Source organism: Anthonomus grandis, chromosome 1 (genome assembly GCF_022605725.1).
Source record: "Anthonomus grandis grandis chromosome 1, icAntGran1.3, whole genome shotgun sequence".
Classification (NCBI taxonomy): domain Eukaryota; kingdom Metazoa; phylum Arthropoda; class Insecta; order Coleoptera; family Curculionidae; genus Anthonomus; species Anthonomus grandis.
The window spans coordinates 5,919,561-5,938,900 of record NC_065546.1 but is presented as its reverse complement, the minus strand read 5'-3'; the positions used below and the strand labels follow the sequence as shown (position 1 = coordinate 5,938,900).

Here is a 19,340-nt window from a genome sequence, read left to right as displayed (position 1 = left end):
ATTTTTTGCAATATTAATGAAACACTCTGTATATTATTAAAAAATACTTCATATTTTATGAAAACCTGGTATATTATTTATGTGCGTATTACTATTTCAAAGCAAATTTACGTGCAAGCAGCATAAGAAACTAAATATGTTCATTAACACTATCGTGCCGCATTTCAATTCTGTGGCCTACAAAGAGCTTTTAAAGGGAGCCAGAAAAAGCATAGGAAAGCAAAACGCCCAAAATTCTACTTACGGTGTGTATAATTAAAGCCATTTAAGAATAAAAGTAACAATTTTTACTGTCGTGCTGAAAATTAAGAAAAACGTGACAATCGTGGTAAAAAATTTAAAACAAGATATTTTAAGTGTAAAGAACAAACATATAATCAAGCATTTGAGAAAAAGCTTAATACGAAAATATGAGCTAAGCTTAAACTCACTCAAAATAGCATAATAAGCATATAAAGCAACAATTTGACGAACGATAAAAGACATAAGCACCGTATAAAAGCATATTGAATTATTTAGTTTACAGGATGTCCTCAAATATTTTCAATATTTGAAATCAATCTATAAAAACCAATAAAGCACCTTATGTCAGCATATGGGGTTACACATACGGAGTGTCATCAAAAACTATTTCTAATTGTTTATTGGGAAATAATTTTTAAAAGACGACCTGTATGAATTTTGTACGAAAATGGTTACGCCCTGGCACCAGTTATTTGATTTATATTTTTGTTTATTCACGTGTTTAGTAAGTCTTCCATTACCTTTTATATTGCTGACATGCTCTTGATGATATGAATTTATATTGTATATTAATCTTTATTTTAATTGTTCATGGGGTTCCAGATGTGGAAAATTGCATTTTTTTCATCTGTCTGGACTGAAGGTTTTATTGATGTTTTTGTTCAACTTAAAAATAAAAAAAGCTAAAATTACTTAATTTGAATTAACAATTTTTGTCAGTTGCTGTAGTATAAGAAAATTGGAATAAAAACATATCAAAAAATAGCTACTTTTTATTTATTGCCGCTACCTAGCAATAAATAAACAAATAAATAGTAACAAATTCACAATACAGGGTGTTTCAATGTCTTCCTCCAACCTCAATACACCGATTTAAACGCCGCACATGAGTTCGACGAACTACACTAAAAATTTGATCCTCGTTTTGAATGATTTCAAATGCTGCTGTTATTCGTCCAATTAAGTCTAGCTCTGATTCTACTCGACTTTCGTAGACTTAAGACTTTATATGTCCCCACAAGAAAAAATCGAGCGACGTTAAATCGGGTGACCTAGGAGGCCAAGAAACTGCTCCACCTCTGGCAATCCAACGGTGCCCAAACCGCTGAGCCAAATACTCGTGTACTTGTACAGCAAAGTGAGCCGGCGCTCCATCATGCTGAAACCACATTTGCTGTCTAACGTTTAGTGGAACATTTTCAATTAATTCTGGGAGAACTTCCTCCAAGAAGCGCAGATAAATAGGTCCTGTTAACCATTCCGGTAGAAGGTATGGCCCAATTAAATAATCATCAACAATGCCTGCCCATACGTTGACAGACCAACGATTCTGATGTTTTCTTGGAAAAATTGCATAAGGATTTCTTCGTCAAACATGGCTATTCCTACTATTAAAAATACCGTCTCTTGTGAAAGAGGCTTCATCGGTCCACAAAACATATCGCAAACAATTTGGTTGTGCAATGATGTGATCCAGAAGCCATCGACAAAATTGAACTCTAGGATGATAATCGGCTGCAGTCATACCTTGAACTTTCTGGAAGTGGTAAGGATGGAGTTGTTGCTCGTGTAGTACCCGCCAGACAGAAGCGTTACTCGTATTCATATTTTTAGCGACGTCACGGGTACTATTTGATAGTTCATCGGCAACTCGCTGAAGCACCTCTTCTTCAAATTCGACCGTTCTTACGGTTCGAGCAACACCAGTATCATGCATCTTGGTCTTAAACATGCCTGTCTCAGCGAGCCGCCGATGAACCGCAATAAACTTGTTGTATCCAGGATGCTGTCGTTCGGGATAACGTTCATGATACAACCGCGATGCTGCTCGTGCATTGCAGTTTGTTGCTCCGTACGCCAAATGCATATCCGCCAATTCTTGATTGGTAAATTTTCCATTAGCAATAAATGTTTAAAAAATGTAAGCTATAACATTTTTAAACATGACATTGAGAATTGACATTGATAAGCGTTGATTTTAAACAATTGTTGTTATGGTATCATGTACAAAAGTTTAAAATAAATGCAGCAGATCCTATTTAGGTAATTAATGTTTTTTATAAATTTTAACGCGTCTTAGGGCCGTAGTGGCGTATTTCCGGACATGGGTTCCTATACTCAAATGGATTCTTCTGTTGCACTGAACAACCCCCAGAAGTTTGATCCCATAGTTCTGAAACACCCTGTATACATACGTTTAACATAAGGGATAGCAGCAGAGCACTGCCTTAAAATTTTATAATCTTAGGAAAGTGTTTTGCCTGGCTTCGATTGCATTTAAAGTTAAAATGTACTTTATAACGTTATTTAAAGAAAAGCTTGAGAAAGAGGTAAATAAAACGTCGAAGCGTCGGTGACGTAGATGAAAGAAGACGTAGAAGAATATACTTAAACATTATCTTTTTGTTGTATAAAATATTTTTATTGAGGTTTTATTATTAGTTTACTTAAAATTATTATTTTCTACGTGCTTGATAGAACTTTAACATATATTGATTTTTTAATAATATGCAATCATTAAAAAAATCACAACCTTTGCCCCTTTTTTTACCTTCGTATACAAATCTAATCACATATCAAAAAGATACATGTCACCAATGTCACCGGACCCTTCACTTTTTACATTCATATATACACAGGTTCCACCCATCCATAAAAAAAAAGTGAAAAAAAACCCGACCAAAACTTCCCGCCAAAAATAAAATTCAAAAAAAAATATCATACCCTACAATTATGATTTGTAGTGCGCTAATAGTGCCAGAACGACCATACTGGTGGCAATCGCAAACAGCGACCAAACTATAGGAAGGCACAGCGCGTGCCATAAAGTCACCAAGCACCGTTTGGGATCGTCCGGCGGGCCAAAGACTTTAAAAATTAACATTAACTTTAAACTGGTATTATTTTCTTCCTGCTGAAGATCGTGATAGGCCAGTAATTAAGGTTTTAAGTTTTAATTTTCTCAGACCGATCCCATTTATGTACAAATTAGAGTAGAAAATATGTTGAGAAACAAAGGTTATATAGGGACCAAGCGTGGGGACTCTTCATTCATAGATCAAGTATTTTTTCCATTCTTTAAAAAGCATATTTTTAGAAACACGATTTTTTTGAAAAAAAACGAGAAGGCGGAACAACTTCAAACTGTATACAGTCAAAAACCATAGTTTTCTTAAGGAATATATGTTTTTTTGATTTATGCAGTGTAAGATATTGTAAAAAAAGGAATTATATCATTATATATAAGAAATATTTATTTAATCATAGTAAACATTTATTTATCTACACAAAAAGTAATAATTTTATAGCAGAATGTTATATATTTACACTTGTAGATGAAATTATTTAGAAAAATAGTTAATCAATATTAGCACATCCAATTTCATAGTTTTGTGATTTTTCTAGCTTTATGGCGTAATCTTTACACCATAAAAATAAAAAGCACGTATCAGGCATATATAACCTTTGCTCTATAGGGTGTAATAATGTTTAATCGGTTCAGTTCTGTAAAATTCTGGGTCTCTCTGAATTCGAGTGACGAAAGTGTTTTCGTTCTCTCCTTATTTACTGGCCTATAAGGAGCTGAATAGGTTTTAGGGTCATATGCTTGCATTTTTGCCTGATCGTCTGCCTTTTTTGATATTTTATTTTTTATATATATTATCAATAAATAATTCGTAGGAAGAAATTTGTTTAAAATTTAATTGCGGCTAGTACTTACTGCTTTTATCAATTTTTATGATTCTATTTAAATAAAATCACCAACATTAAAAAAAAAATGGTTATTTTTAATAAAGGTTAGTAAAAGTAGTGTATTCATTAAATCAACAACCTTGTTGGTTAAATTTAGTAGAAAGTTAATGTTAATTTAACCTTTAAATGTTAACTTAGTTATGGTGAGCCACAAAAAAGTGTTCATCAAATGCACTAGAAATTAATATTAAGCTAGCACGCAAGCTAGCAACACATTCAATATTAACATTTTTATTATTTAATAATTGCTGTCATACTAGCAGGATCATTACATAATATGTAAAAAATAATTGGGACCAAAAACGATTAAAAATTCATTATTGTACTTTTTGATTAATGAAATGTTCAAGATATGATGAGTTTTTTTTGTCAATTTATTCTTTCGATATTAGTTGAATTAAAATCAATTCATTTTTACAATTTAAGTCATGATTTAAACAAATTTTGTGTTTTTTTTTGTGTGTATTTATTTATACGAGGGCTGTTCAATAAAGACACAGACTCTCGGCATGAAACAATATACTAATACCTATTTACAGTACAAATTTGGTAGCGATCTGATCAAGTAGTGACATTGCGAAGAAGACGTGTATGAAAGTCGCCTTTAATATTTACAATGTCTGGATATCGAAAACAACGTAACGCGATTAAATTTTTGGTGATATCGAACAAAAAACCACTCGAAACATATCGTGAGTTAAAGAATGTGTACGGTGAAGCTTGCATGAAAAAATCCACGTGTTTACAGTGGCACGCTGCCTTCCGAAAAGGTAGAGAGAGCTGTGAACTGGAAGGCGGTCCAGGAGCGCCTGTTACTGCGCTTCGTGAAGAAACGATAAACACAGCTCGCTGTCTAATCGCTACCGATTTAGCACCGAACGACTTTTTTCTTTATCCCACTGCAAAAAGGGACCTGAAAGGAAGGCGTTTTCCCTTCGGAGATGCTGCTGTTAAAGCTTTAGAGGCGATTTTTAAGCGCACGACTAAGAAGAGCTTCGAGGACGCGTTTTTGGAGTGGCAGCGGCGCTGGAATAAATGTATCGCCTTGAATGGTGACTACTTTGAACGTGACAGAAGCGTTGATGTATAATTCTTTGTAATAAAATTTTCATAGCCTGAGTCTGAGTCTTTATTGAACAGTCCTCGTATTCATAATAAGGGTAGTATGTTTCTGTGGCCATCGTACATATGGTGGGTTTTCAAGCAAAACACAAATTTTCTTTACTCATATTTAACTCTACTCAAGTTTTTAAGGCCAAATCTGCTAAAGTCAATCGAGAAGTTCTTTTGCAAATATATTATATTTCCATCTCAATAGAAGGTCGTAATTAAAATCCTTTAATTTTGGTCGTATGATTAAAGAGTAAGACATGACTTGTGTGAATAAATGTTACAATGTGATTTACAACCAAATCACATTGTAACACAGAGATATAATGGTTTCAAAAACAATCCAATTGATTGTTTGATAATTTTTTATGGAAAATTTGAGCATAAAGCTACAAGAGTTACAGCATCCCAGAAATATTTAATAAAATGACAAAGGTTACATGTTTCGCTCGACTAGAGCGAAATCATCAGACCTATAATAATTAAGATGATGTGAACTTAACTAAACAAACAAATCACCTTATACATTTCAGAAATCTAACAATCATTTGAAAGTCTAGAATTATTTAAGGTTATTAAAAAGTAGGTGGCCATCAAATTCGAACCTTTCATATTAACACAAGACAGATCTGGGCTTTTAAAAGCTTTACTAATTTCCATCGTCTCCAGCAAGTCTAGTTTTTTACTTTTATTGCACTGATGAAGTATTTTTATATTTTGGCTGTCAGGAAAATTATGTTTGGACTTTGGAGTCGAGGAGGTGATTAGCAAAAGCCGATCTGGTGACTGTAATATCGGTATTTTTAAATTTATTATATTGAGCCTTGTGTTCACTAATCCTAATGGAAATCTTCCTACCAGACTGGCCGACGTAAATTGCAGGGCACTCTTTACACCTAATCTCATAAACTCCCGGAGAAGGTAGCGGGGGTAGTTTATCTTTAATTTTAGATGTCTTTTTAATGTATTATTGTTTTTAAAAGCTGGGGTTATGCCAAAGGGAGAAAAAAAGCGGGATAGTTGGGACGAGATTGGCCCTAAATAAGTAAACGACCTAAAAGTATTATAGTTTGTTGTTTGATTAAATTAAATGATAATTTATACTTGTTTACGTACTGAAAATACATTATATATATGAGGCCGTTATTTGCAAAAGTCTCTAATCGACAAAATAATCAAAACTCACTTTTTTCGCCAAGTTCAACAGGTTTTAAATAAGGAACGTATTACTATCGTTGAAATCTTTCATAACTGCCTCTTTCTCATATAAAAGTTAGTACAAATTTGCAGGTTATTTGCAAAACTCTTTCTTTGCTTTCACAGTTCATTTGCAAAACTGCTTATTTGCTCGTCAACCAATAAGCACGCTATTCTTGTGCCTACGTGACTAACGCCATGCTTTGTTTACATAGAGTGAATCGAATATATTTTTATAACGTTTAAAATATGATTTAAAAGTATTATTTAAAAGTATATATTACCTGACCCCATTTTTGCATGTTACAAAGCGTTAAAAGATAGGTACCTATACAAAAGGATTAAAAGTATTTATTTAGTATTTAATCTCTTTCAAAATAAAGGCATTTAATCCGTGAAAATTAAATTCATAAATATTATAAGTACCTGCGCCTATGAACTACCACGAAATGTAGCCAAACAGAACCGAATTCCCCAGTTTATTGCTCTATACACTTCTGAAATAGAGTATAGTTCTATTAGCAATTTCGTTGTGTATTGACGTGTAATATTAATTAATTTTTGGTGCGATTTGCTGCTATGGATGAGTTAAATAATGATTATAAGATTTTACCTTCTCCAAGAGGAAAAGCACGCAAGAAAGAGCGACAACCGGAAAACTACGCTAGGGCTGTTAAAAAAAGGGATAGGTATGGCTTAAAAAAGACCCTTAATCGGTTTAATAGTAACTAATTAGCTGAAATTATATTATTTTCAGACATACACCACACGTGCTTCCAAACTTTCCAACTTGTGGTCACGATGGTAAACCCGGACAACCGTATTTTTGCAGAACTTTAACAATGAATCAAATTAAACAATTCCACGGATACATGTATGAATCTAGATCAGGATAATCTCATACTGAACTGTTGCAAAGGACATAAACCGAAGAGAGGAAAATCCAATCACGCTCAAGTCTCGATTCAATACAATGTTTGTTTGAAAGATGGAAAATTAATAAGAGTGTGCAAAAATGCGTTTCTAGGCATTACGAATTTTAGTGGAAACCGAGTGCAAAGAATACTTCGTAATTTTGTCAAAAATGGAGAGCTCCCGAAAGAACGAAGAGGAGGGGACAGAGTAGGTCGCAAGAACGATGAAAAACGGAAACATATAAAAGACTTTATAGAATCTTTAACATGTGCAGAATCTCACTATTGTAGGAGCAAGACTAGTGTGCCATGCGATTTAAATTTTAAAAAGCTTTATACTTACTATCAACAACGCGTTACTGAGGATTTGCACGTTAGAATCAGTTATTTTAGAAAATTCGTGAATGCAAATTACAATATTGCGTTTGGAACTCCACTTACAGATTGCTGTTGTAAAATTGACAACGTCAGCTGAAAAAAGATATAAGTTAACAACAGAGAATCGCGTTCATTTATTGAAGGCAAAGGCGTTCTTCCGTCTCTTGAAACATCCAAAACCAAACACAGTGTCTTTTTCCTTTGACTGCCAGAAAAACTTCTCCCTGCCTCGATTACCAGACCAAGCCGCATATTTCAGCCAGCAAATAAATTACAACAATTTTACTATAGTGTCTGGAACGTCTAACACCAAGTTAACACCTGCAAACGTGAACGCGTATTTATAGACGGAAATTGATACTCAAAAAAATGCGAACACAATAGCCTCGGCAGTTAGGCATGCATTAAACACCAAAATATTTGAGCCTTCTGTCACAAAAATTAACTTGTTCGCTGATGGGTGCGGCGGACAAAACAAGAACACAACTATGATGACAATGTTAGCCTACTGGCTTCTTAAAGAATCTCCAAAAAATATTAAAAATATTGAGCTCACATTTCCAATTGTAGGGCACTCTTTTATCCCCCCAGATAGAGTTTTCGGATTAATAGAAAAGGAAGTAAAAAAAGTACCCGTTATTGTAGAATCCAGTCATTACGACGCTATAATAAGTAAACATGCTACAGTTAGAAAAATAGGTGTTGACTGGACCGGACCGTACAAGACTGGAAAACTGAAGCAAAAAAAATCGTAAAACTTCCTGGAGCCTGGCATTTCAAATTTAGCAACGCAAAACGATTTATTTTTCATAAAAAGAAACACACAGTTTAGTTCAAGGTGAGATTAATTACTTGAATAACACAGGAACGCCTAAAAGTGTTTGTAAAAAAAATTGTTCGTTTTCATCCCTAGAGCCGAAGAAGTACCACTAAGCAACAAACTTAAAGGCGATAAAGCTTCTATTATTAGTTTACTGGTTAAGCATTATGGTGAAGACTGGAGAAAACTACCAGAGTTAAGCTTCTACAAAAATATCCTAAAGCAAACTGCTGCAAGTACGATAACAAGTGATGGTGACCAAGATTTGTGTGAAAACGAAACCTATTATTTCTTGTTTAATTAATAAACTTTTCATTTAAAAAAACTTTAATGAGTTTCTGTCATTATTTTATTTGCAAAACTCTCTCTTTGCGAAAAAAAATATTTTTTTCAAAAACTGTAAGAGAATCAAATTTACGATCATTATTACTTAATAATACTAATATATAATAATAGTAATACTAATACAAAGACCGATTCATTAGGTCCGTATTAGTCTGTATTAAAAGGGATATATTTAAGATTCATTCCTTTTTCGACTTTTGCTTCATTCGCTGCTTAAGTAATAAAAATAAAAGAATAGTTATTATAATTTGTGTTTTTGTTCTACCCATATTCTTAATAGTAAGGAACTCTCTTTTAAAAGCTTTACGAGAAAGTGGGATGTTAAAAAGTCTGTAAAACAAGAAATGGAAAGCAGCAAATTTATGTGAGGACGGTGATGTTGAATTATATTGTATAATATTATCTGTTGTTGCTTGTTTACGGAATATTTCAAAGGATATCTTATTTTTTTCCTCTTAAGTAATAGATCTAAGAATAGTAAGGTGTTGTTATGTTCCGAAGATTGTGAACTCAATTTTAGTGTAAAGAGAGTTGACATGGAAATTTGTAAGCTCTACCTCACGTCTATTCCAAATCATACATATATCATCCACATACCGTTTATAAAAGATGATTATTTTTAAAATTACTGTTCATTATTTTTGTTTCTAAGTGACTAAGAAATACTTCACTAAGAAATGGCAATAAACAGGAGCCCATTGCTAGTCTTTCAAAAAATCATAAAATCTTTCAAAAATACATAATTTATTCGCGTTTATTTACTGATTTCGGCTATCCTGAATTAAGAAAGAAAATTCCCACAAGGTGAAATCTTTAAATTATAAATCCCTGGTCTCCTGTTTCTGGCCATGCCACAATACACTCCAAATTTTTTTTCCAATTTAAAATCTACCAAATCTTTTATTTTCCTGCCAATATACCAACCATCATGATAGTACACAACTTAATAAATATTTGCTCTAATACTACTTAAAAAATGGACATCTAAAATAGAGTTCTTTCAATCCTAACTAATAAATTGTCGGTTAAGAATTTAAGTTGCGCCATCACATACAGAGCTTTCATTTGAAAACGAACCATCCTTATTAACTTCTTACAAAACAAAAAACACGTCAATTTATCCATTATTTCCAGATATTTTAGCTCACTATTCAGTACTAAGTCAACCGATTTAATGCTATTAAGTAATAATCCTGCTAGATGATATAATTATTGTTCAATAAAACTATCAGTAAATTATTCTTTCAACAACATATGAAACTCACCTGAATCTGAACTAAGCTCAGCTCCTTCTTCGTGCAACGCTATATCGGATCCACTAGAGCTCCCAATAGGGTTGGCGATCATCCCTTCATGCTGAGCGGGTTTCTTTAATATCCCCTTTAACGGGGGAGACCTCTGCGATTCCTCCTCAGAATCTGACTCGTTATGATCTTTCTGTGCGGCTATCACCAACGATTCAGTTTTTAACACCGGAATTTTGCTCTTTTCGTGATCTTTTGTAGCAGAGTCGGGGCTTTTGGTCTCGCGATTGGTAATTTTCGATTTTTCCGGGGTTATTCTCGTGATGGTAGTTTTTACGATCGGGTCGCTAGTGGTTACCGTTTTTATTATTTTAGTGGTGACGGTCGCTTCATCATCCTTTTCCCAGTCGATGTCTTTTGAAATGTTGGCGAACTCTTTTAAAGGGTCTTTGGAGTGTTTTTTTATCGTTTTTACTTTGGTCGATTTGCTGATTGGAATTTTGCTAGAAAGTTCGTCTTCGGCGAGAGATTTGGGTTCTGTTTCCCAGGTTTGATTTCTTTCTGAAATTCGATTATTAATTATAGGTTTCAAAGCACGTAACATCATTGCAAAATATCCACATCAATACTAATATTAATTTTAAAGGAATTTATATTTTCTATTGTGCATTCATGAAGCTTTTGGAAACCAACTAGATCACATTTCTAAAATTCTTGTTGGTGCAATCAATGAGAGCTGTGTCGATGGATATTTTTAATTATGACTTTGTACAATGAAAACTCAAAACAAGTTTCATTTAGATACGAAATTTACTAACAAAGATTTTTTTAAACGTCTGCTTTTTCATGCTATATTTACTCAAAATTAAATAGGGTTTTATAGTGAGGAAACTTACAGGGTGCCCCATAAATAGTGGTAAATAATTTAACAGAAGATTTCTTTAAAATAAAAAAAATTGTTTAAAGTAAATTTTCCTAGACCGAGAGTCAAAGACAACCGAGATACAGAATGATAAATTTAACCGTTGTAATTTTCTTGAGCATACAGTATTGTGCAAAAAGATAGCAACATTGAACTTTCCTGTTATATATCTTTTAGTATCTATTTTATAAGTAAGTTTTATATATTATTTACAAGAATAGTTAGAGCCTGTTTATATTTTCATATTATAATATTTTTTGTATCATTATAAATAAAACACCAAATTGTTTTATGCAAATTTATTATTCAAAAATATAGCAACAAAAAATAGTTTTGATTCTAAAAAAATATAACCCAACTAAATTAAAATCAATTCAATATTTAGGGTTTAGGTCTGGCGATTGAGATGGCCAGACCATTACATTTATTTTTTTATTGGATCGCCACCTCTTAACAAATTGAGAAGCATGTTTTGGATCGCTGTCATGCTGAAATATGGCTGTTACTGGCATGACTTCATCCATATATGGCACTAAATGTGTTTGCAGAATGTCTTTGTACATGAAACGATCCATTTTGCCCACTATTCTTATTATGGGTCCCATGCCAGGAGCCGAGAAACATCCCCATACAAGAATATTTCCCCCTCCATGTTTAACTGTGAGGCAAATGTACTTTTTGGTTAATCTTTGTTCACTGGGGCGTCTGACGTACATCACTCCATCAGTCCTGCATAATTTATATTTAGATTCATCACTAAATACGACTTTCTATCAGCTACAGACCAGTGGACATGAGATTGGGCAAAGTGAAAACGAGCCTTGACGTTCTTCTTTGAGAGTAACGGTTTTTTGGCGAGGCGACGAGCAGGTAAGTTGGCATCAAGTAATCTTCTCCTTACGGGAAGAAGACAAAAAAGGATTTTCTTTGAAAATTCGTAGCAGCTGCCTATCCATCCTCAAATTTGTTTTTCTGGGTCTACCAGGAATGGGCGCTGGTGCAGCTGTTCCAGTAAGGCGAAATTTTTTGCAAACTCTGGTTACGATTGGCCTGTGAAGCCGTGAGCTTCTTGCAATGTCACTCTGCCTAACACCATTTTCGTAATGCTCCAGAATAATTTTTCTTACATCACCAGAGACGGTTTTTGAGCGACCCATTTTAAGTTAATTCTGAGATTCAAAAATAAAAAATTTACAGTAGGTAAATCGATATTTAACTGATAAAATAAATGCGAAACAAGAATGTTGCTATATTTATGCACATTGTCTAAATAAACAAACATGAAGTTCCTTACTCTGCATTGGCATTCTTATAATATCTCGGTATATTTATACAGTGGTGGCCAACTAATTAGAAACGATTTTAAAAAAATACTTTATTCAATGTTTCAGTTCTTTAAAGCCAACTTGTTGTAAAATTTTGATTGTTCATCACAACAGCAATATATAATTTATTTATAGACATTCCACTAAGAAATTTGTAAGGAATGCAGAATATAAACAAAATTTATAGATAACACAGTTGGCCATCTACTTAGAAACGACGAAAATATCTACAAGCCTTGTCTTTGTGTCTTCCACAGTTTAAAATGGGTAGAAAAAAAATTGTGGTCCGTCAATGCGTAAAATAATGTTTACGCTAAGGGAAAGAGGTTGGACTTATAGTAAAATAGCTGACCACCTAAAATGTTCAAAAAAAATGGTTTTCTATGTACTCAAACACATAAAAGAACATAAAACGTACGAAAATATTCCACGCAAGAGAAGATCTAAAAAAACCAGCCAACGAACTGATGAAACTATTGTTCGAATGGCTAAAATGAATCCATTTTTAACCTCCAACCAGATTAAAGAAGAACTTTCTCCAGGTATCGCGATATCATCACGAACTATAAGATGACGACTTAATGAGGCCAACCTATTTGGACGAGTATCCCGAAAGAAACCACTGATAAAGAAGAAAAATCGCCAGGCTAGATTAAAATTCGCTAAGGACCATATTAATTGGACCATAAAAGAGTGGAAAAAAGTATTATGGTCTGATGAAACAAAAATAAATCGCATTGGTAGTGATGGTAGAATATTTGTGAGAAGACCAAGGGGTGCGGAAAATAATCCGAAGTATACAACCAGCACAGTCAAACATGGAGGTGGAAATATAAAATTATGGGGATGTTTTTCGTGGCGTGGTGTTGGTCCATTAGTGAAAATTGACGGTATTCTTGACCAAGAAAAATACAAAGATATTATGGAGAACCACATGATGCCGTTTGCTGATGAAACTTTGCCGGTGTCTTGGGTTTTGCAAGAAGACAATGATCCCAAGCACACGGCTAAGTCTGTAAAAAAATGGTTTGATGATAACCATGTTAATGTACTTGATTGGCCCTCATGTAGTACGGATCTCAATCCCATTGAGAATCTTTGGAGAGACCTGAAAAAACTTTTAGAACATAAAAATATTAAAAACCTTAAAAATCTGGCGGAAGAAGCAGAGCAGGCGTGGAAATCGATACCACTAGCGAGATGTCAACATCTGGTGGAGTCAATGCCCAGGAGATGTAGAGCTGTCATTGAAAATAAGGGATTTGCTACAAAATATTAATTTATTTAGGGTTTAGAGTTCTTATTTTGTTTTTTTAAATTGATAATTCTTTGGTTTCTAATTAGTTGTCCAGTTCAATATTTGTATAAAAAATTAATTTTTTTTTTAAAGTATATATGTGAAGACAGTCCACTAAATTTATGGTAATATTAAAGTTAAATGTTAGTTACGACAATGGGCGAGAAATTTAAGAATAAACAATTTTATTTACAAAAGATTTATGATTTTTATTAATTTATTGACACTGTTTCTAATTAGTTGGCCACCACTGTAAATAATACAGAGGCATGTACTTAAAAGTAAAGAAATAATATGGAATAAATGAAGGAGCAAATAATATTTTTGAAAACATCGCTTGTTGCTATATTTATGCACAATACTGTATATACAAAACCATATCTCACATTTCCTAATTAGAAAAAAATTATTCCTAGGCATTTTAAACTAAAGTGATAAATAAACAATTAACACTGGAACTAACACTAACGCAACAAGGTATAGTAAGTCATAGATAACATTACTAAAAGTATGAGTTTTAATTTTTATAACAACTCATCAAAATAAATGAAGAACATAAACTATGACAGTGACAATGAGCATTATAATAATTTATCTTGTCAGGCACAGATGCCTAGCTTGAAGTAGGAAAATAAAATTTTATCTTGAGCACACTGAAAACTTAAAATGTAAATATCTCGAAAAGTTGTATAGTAGCTAGATTTTTGAAGCATACTTTTTCAAAACTATTTACACAATGCAGATTTTAAATAAAAAATTTAACTTTTTAAAAATTGTATTACTCTTTTCTGCCAGAAGATGCTAAAAATGCGGAAGCAAAAATTAATCAAGACTTCCAAGCCATATGTGATATTTCTTCAAAGGATTTTTTAAAATTAAATCCTTCTAAGTCGTCTGTAATGTTTATTGGTAATAAGCAAAAAATTAACCATATTTTAAACAGCAACACTATTAATATTAAGATGGGTGATGTTAATATTCCTGTTGTAGATAATTGCAAGAGTTTGGGCTTAATAGTGGATAGTGATTTGCGATTTCATCAACACGTTTCTAATGTTCTAAAAAAAGGGTATTTTGCTTTAAAATTAATTTACTTGCATAGGCATTATCTAAGTGAAGATATTAAAAAAATGTTGTGTGACTCTTTAGTGCTGTCACAATGCAATTATTGCGATGTTGTTTACAGTTGGTGCCTAGACTATAATGACAGGTGCCGATTGCAAAACCATTCCGAGCTGGGGTGGTTAAATATGCAAAATCGTAGGGTTGCTTATTCACTTACTTTTTTTAATAAAACTCTTAAATACCGTAGTCCACCTTACCTATACCTTAAGATTACTTTTAGAAATGATGTTCACCATTTGGGCTTAAGAAGAAACACAATTCATATTTCAAGACATAAGACTCAATTATTTAAAAGGTCCTTTTCCTATAATTTTGCATATCAGATGAACTCTGTGGGCATAAATTTTGAGTTGGGTTGGTGTCTGTTCAGACTTTTCGCAGGGGAATGATGATGCGTCTGATGAGTCAGCAGCTGTCTGCGTAAAATACTGAAGGGTCAATATTGTTAGTTTGGGTATGGGTGGAGACTGAAAATTTGTGTTTAGTGTGGGTAACTAATGTGCGTATTTTTCTTTTTTTTTGTGAGAGGTACTATGTTAATGTTAATGTTCTAAATTTTTTGGGTAGGTGTGAATAATTAAACTTAGTCTGTTACATCGTTGTCTTATCGTTACAATCTTGTGCCACCATCAACATGTTGCTGGTGGCACAAGATTAATTTTAAGATTTGCCATATAAAAAAATCATGTTCCAAATTGTATTAAAAATTAATAATAAATATTAAATTTATGACAAAAATTCAAAAAAATTACATTACAAGTTTATCACCCTGTATCTTGGTTGCTTTCGACTTTTGGACTAGGAAAATCTATCATTTAAAATATATGTATCATTAAAGCCAGGGGATGTACTTATAAAATGCGTTGAAAAAGCTATTTAGATTTTTAACACTTATAAATTTATATATTTCTTTTGGTTTGTTGATATATTTAGTTTTTATACTTTTACTTATTTGACCGTGAATATGTATTCCGTTGGTTAAAGATTTATGACGGAAATTTGAATTGCAATCTTCAGGGCGCCAAAATTATTAATTTACAATAAGTAAAATTATAACAGTATTTAAATAGACAAAAATGTAAAGTAAATTGTTTTAATAAATTGCACTTGTTTCTCGTTGAAGTAACAACAGAAAGTTTGATACTTCACTGCATTAAATTTTCATTATTCTGTTATCTTTTGCGTATTTTTTCCTTCTTATAAAAATAATTACATAAGTTTTTATAATTCTATTTAGATACTCTTAACATTTATTGATCAAGATGATATATAAAATAAATTAAATATAGTTAAATATTCAGAGATGATTGATAAAAGTTAAGTTTCTTGTTAAAAAACAAATAAAATTCATCAAAATTTTTTTCTTCATAAATGGTCTCTTTTAACTTTTCTATTAAAGAAAAGAAGAACCAATCCTCTAGCCTCTAAATTTAAACATATTTTGTACTATGTATTCATGTTTTTTTTATACTGCTAAAATTAGTTTATCTATTTAAACCATATACCATAATTTGTATATTCTCTAATATAATCATTGAGCGCCCCGAAAATGATCAAATATATGCAAAAACATTAATAAATTGGGATTATTATTATTATTATATTAAGCAATTAATTTAAAGTAAAGTTGGATTCTACATTGATTCTGGTTCAATAGAATATTATAATATTATATAAAAAAAATACAACAAGATGACTTACCTTCCTCACTCCTACTGCTCTTTCCTTTTCTTCTCTTATCCTTCCCTTTCCTTCCCTTCGACAACGGGATAGAGCTCTTCACGGGACTTACTGATCCTGCTGTATGAGACTCAGATATACTAGACTCTTCACTTCCAACCTCCGCCTCTTTTTGAATATGAAACTCATCCTGAGATTTTAACAATAACGGACTTGAAGCCTCATTGTCGAGGAATCTAAATACCTCCTCACTCTTTTCTTGCAGCGAGTCGTCCTTGAGACTCTCAAGGTTATCCAGGGAGTCCTCGGCCGGTTCCTCTGCGTTTTTATCTTGTGCGTTTTGCCGCATATCGTAAACCACATTTTCGGCTTCGACGATCAGCGAGTGAATTTCTTTCTCTGCTAAGTTTCGTATATTGTTGTCGGATTCTTTTGCTTCAGAAGAATCGGTTAAAGTTACGAATTTAGTATCGTTTCTTTGATCGTCAGTAATCTCGAAACGAATAGTTTTTACTGGTGTTTCTTCTCGATCGTTAACGAAATCACCTACATTATCTATACTGTTTGTTGTTTTCATTGGTGTTTCTTCTCGATCGTCAACAAAATCATCTACAGCATCTAAACTGTTAATTTTTTCCGTTTGTTCTTTTTCAGCTAAACTAGGTTCTTGATTCTTTTTGGGGGTCTTTAAACTGATGTATTCTAAATCGATTTGGCTGGAAATGTGATCATTTTTTCTAGGAGGAATGTCGCAGTCTTCCAACGGAAGAAAATCGTTGCGTTCTTGATGTAAGAAAGTTAAGGTATCGTTGACGTTCTTTTTGAGAATTTCTATAGGGTCTACGTCTGGTCGTTTGTTCGGCGTCGAGGTAAATGCTGGTGTTTCTTCAGTCGATTCGGTCGGTTTTGGGGTTCCTTTTTTAATATTTTAAATTATTTAGTTTGCATATCAAAGGTGCAGTGCGCCTTTTATCAGATGATTAGAGAGTTATCAGAGTAGGAACGGTAATAAATCTCGTGTTGGCCGACGTTTATTTTAAAGTCTTTTTTCAAGGACAAAAGAGAATTATTCTTCTTTACCTTGTTTAGAAAATTTGTGGGAAAAAAACAATACTGCTCTCGCTCAACATCATTGTGCAATTGGTGATAACTTTAATTTTAATGCTAATCGTTCAAAGGAAAACCCATCATCTCAAAAAAAAAATGAGATAATAGTAATGATAGGACTAATACTGAAGAAAGAAACGTACAATATCAACACCTTTTAAATGTGCACTGCGTCCCATTTTAAATGAGATTGCAGTGTATATCTGTCATTTTTTAGGATATAACTTTGCGGTTTTCGCGACCCTGTATCACTTTTTTATAAAACTTTAGAAAAAAAAACTGCCTATAATTGATATTTTTTCATAAAAGTCAGTCGCGTATTCAAAAATCTTTTTAGAGCACTGTTTTTAAAATTGGGCACAAACTTGGCACTTTTCAAATGGAACAACTTGTATATTTTAACGTCAAATTTTTGCATTTTTTATTCTGAATACACTGATGTGTCATAATCTAATCGGAGAGGTCCCTATTTTGGACCGGCTCTTAAATTGGACCATCACCTTTATTCGAATAAAAACTGTGCCAGGCGAAATCTGTTGGCCGGTAGATATAGCTTATATATTTGCTAGCCGCAGCCCGAAACAAGAAAATCTGTACAGTTCGGATAATTCGGGAAATAACATGTGTTATGTTTTCGTGCTGGCTGATGTAATTTTGCTGTTAGCTTCTTAGGGCTTTATTTTTTTACTGGTGAGTAACTTTGTCATCTGCCTATGTATACATTTTAAACAGGTTGTCACCTATTATTTCGCCTAATAGTTTACCTGTTTTTCACAACAAAACCGTTTTAAAAACGACTATTTTAAAGTGAGGTTATAGTATCCTAAATTGAACCACTTAATAATTCTTATTTTGGACCGATCCAAATTAGGCAACTTTTTTTTTTCTTCAAGGTAAATATGTCACAACGTGGAAAATATGGAAAATGGAACGAGGAAGATATGAAACAAGCCTTATTTGCCCATCAAAATGGAGGTATAGGTTTAAACGAAATAGCTAGAAGGTATAAAATACCGAAGGCAACTTTAAAACGCAGAATTGACGACAAAAGCAAACATGTTCATGGAAGTGAAAAAAAATTTGGACGAGTCGCAGATCTTCCACCAGAAATTGAGGAAGAGATAGTAAAGCATGTTCTAGAGCTTGAGAGAAGTCTGTTTGGAATCACTCGTAGTGATTTAAGGAAACTCGCATACGATGTCGCCGAAGCGAATGGAATTCCGCACAGGTTTAAAAATGGACGAGCGGGTAAAAAGTGGTATTATTGTTTTATGTCTAGACACAAAGAGCTATCGCTTCGCCAGTCGGAGGCAACTTCAGCGGCGAGGGCTGTAGGGTTCAGCAAGGAAAAAGTTGAAGCTTTTTTTAATTGCCTCACTGCTCTTTACGATAAACATAAGTTTGGTCCGTCGATGAGACCGGCCTTTCTACAGTCCAGAGACCGCAAAAAATTGGACAGAAGGGTAAGCATCAAATAGGATCTCTTACAAGCGGAGAACGTGGAGTAAACACGACATGTGTCTGCTGCATTAATGCTGCTGGTATGTGCGTCCCACCGATGCTTATATTCAAGCGAATAAGATTCAAAGATGAACTCAAAGAAGGCGCACCTCCAGAAACAGAATTTGCTTGCTCAGAATCGGGCTGGATAACGAGTGAATTATTCGCAAAATGGCTAAGGCATTTCATTAATTTTGCGAAGCCATCTAAAAAATCCATACAAAAAATTTAGAAGCCATAATTTTAGCAAGGGATAATGGAATCGCATAAAGCACACACTATCGACAGGTTGCAACCCTGTGACGTCTCATTCTGTAAGCCCCTTAGTTCATATTACAGTCAAGCAGCAGATAAATGGCTTCGTGCGCACCCTACCCAAA

The 19,340-nt window shown here is 33.3% G+C and overlaps 1 protein-coding gene across 10 annotated transcripts in view; it reads right to left on the bottom strand.

Moving 5' to 3' along the window:
- Nucleotides 1-19,340, bottom strand: part of LOC126736209 (ankyrin-3-like) — a 231,734-nt gene that overhangs the window by 2,825 nt on the left and 209,569 nt on the right. For 5 of the 10 annotated variants that reach the window (XM_050440464.1, XM_050440485.1, XM_050440500.1 and 2 more), the window contains 2 exons: nucleotides 16,375-17,268; nucleotides 10,026-10,565 (listed from right to left, as the gene is read on the bottom strand). The exons of 1 other annotated variant lie outside the window; for it this stretch is intronic. In XM_050440464.1, the coding sequence (XP_050296421.1) occupies nucleotides 10,026-10,565; nucleotides 16,375-17,268 (1,434 nt within the window). Of the gene's footprint in view, nucleotides 1-244; nucleotides 299-2,967; nucleotides 3,112-10,025; nucleotides 10,566-16,374; nucleotides 17,269-19,340 lie in introns of all 10 variants that reach the window. 4 more of the 10 variants (XR_007660632.1, XR_007660633.1, XR_007660641.1 and 1 more) reach the window with 4 other exon arrangements.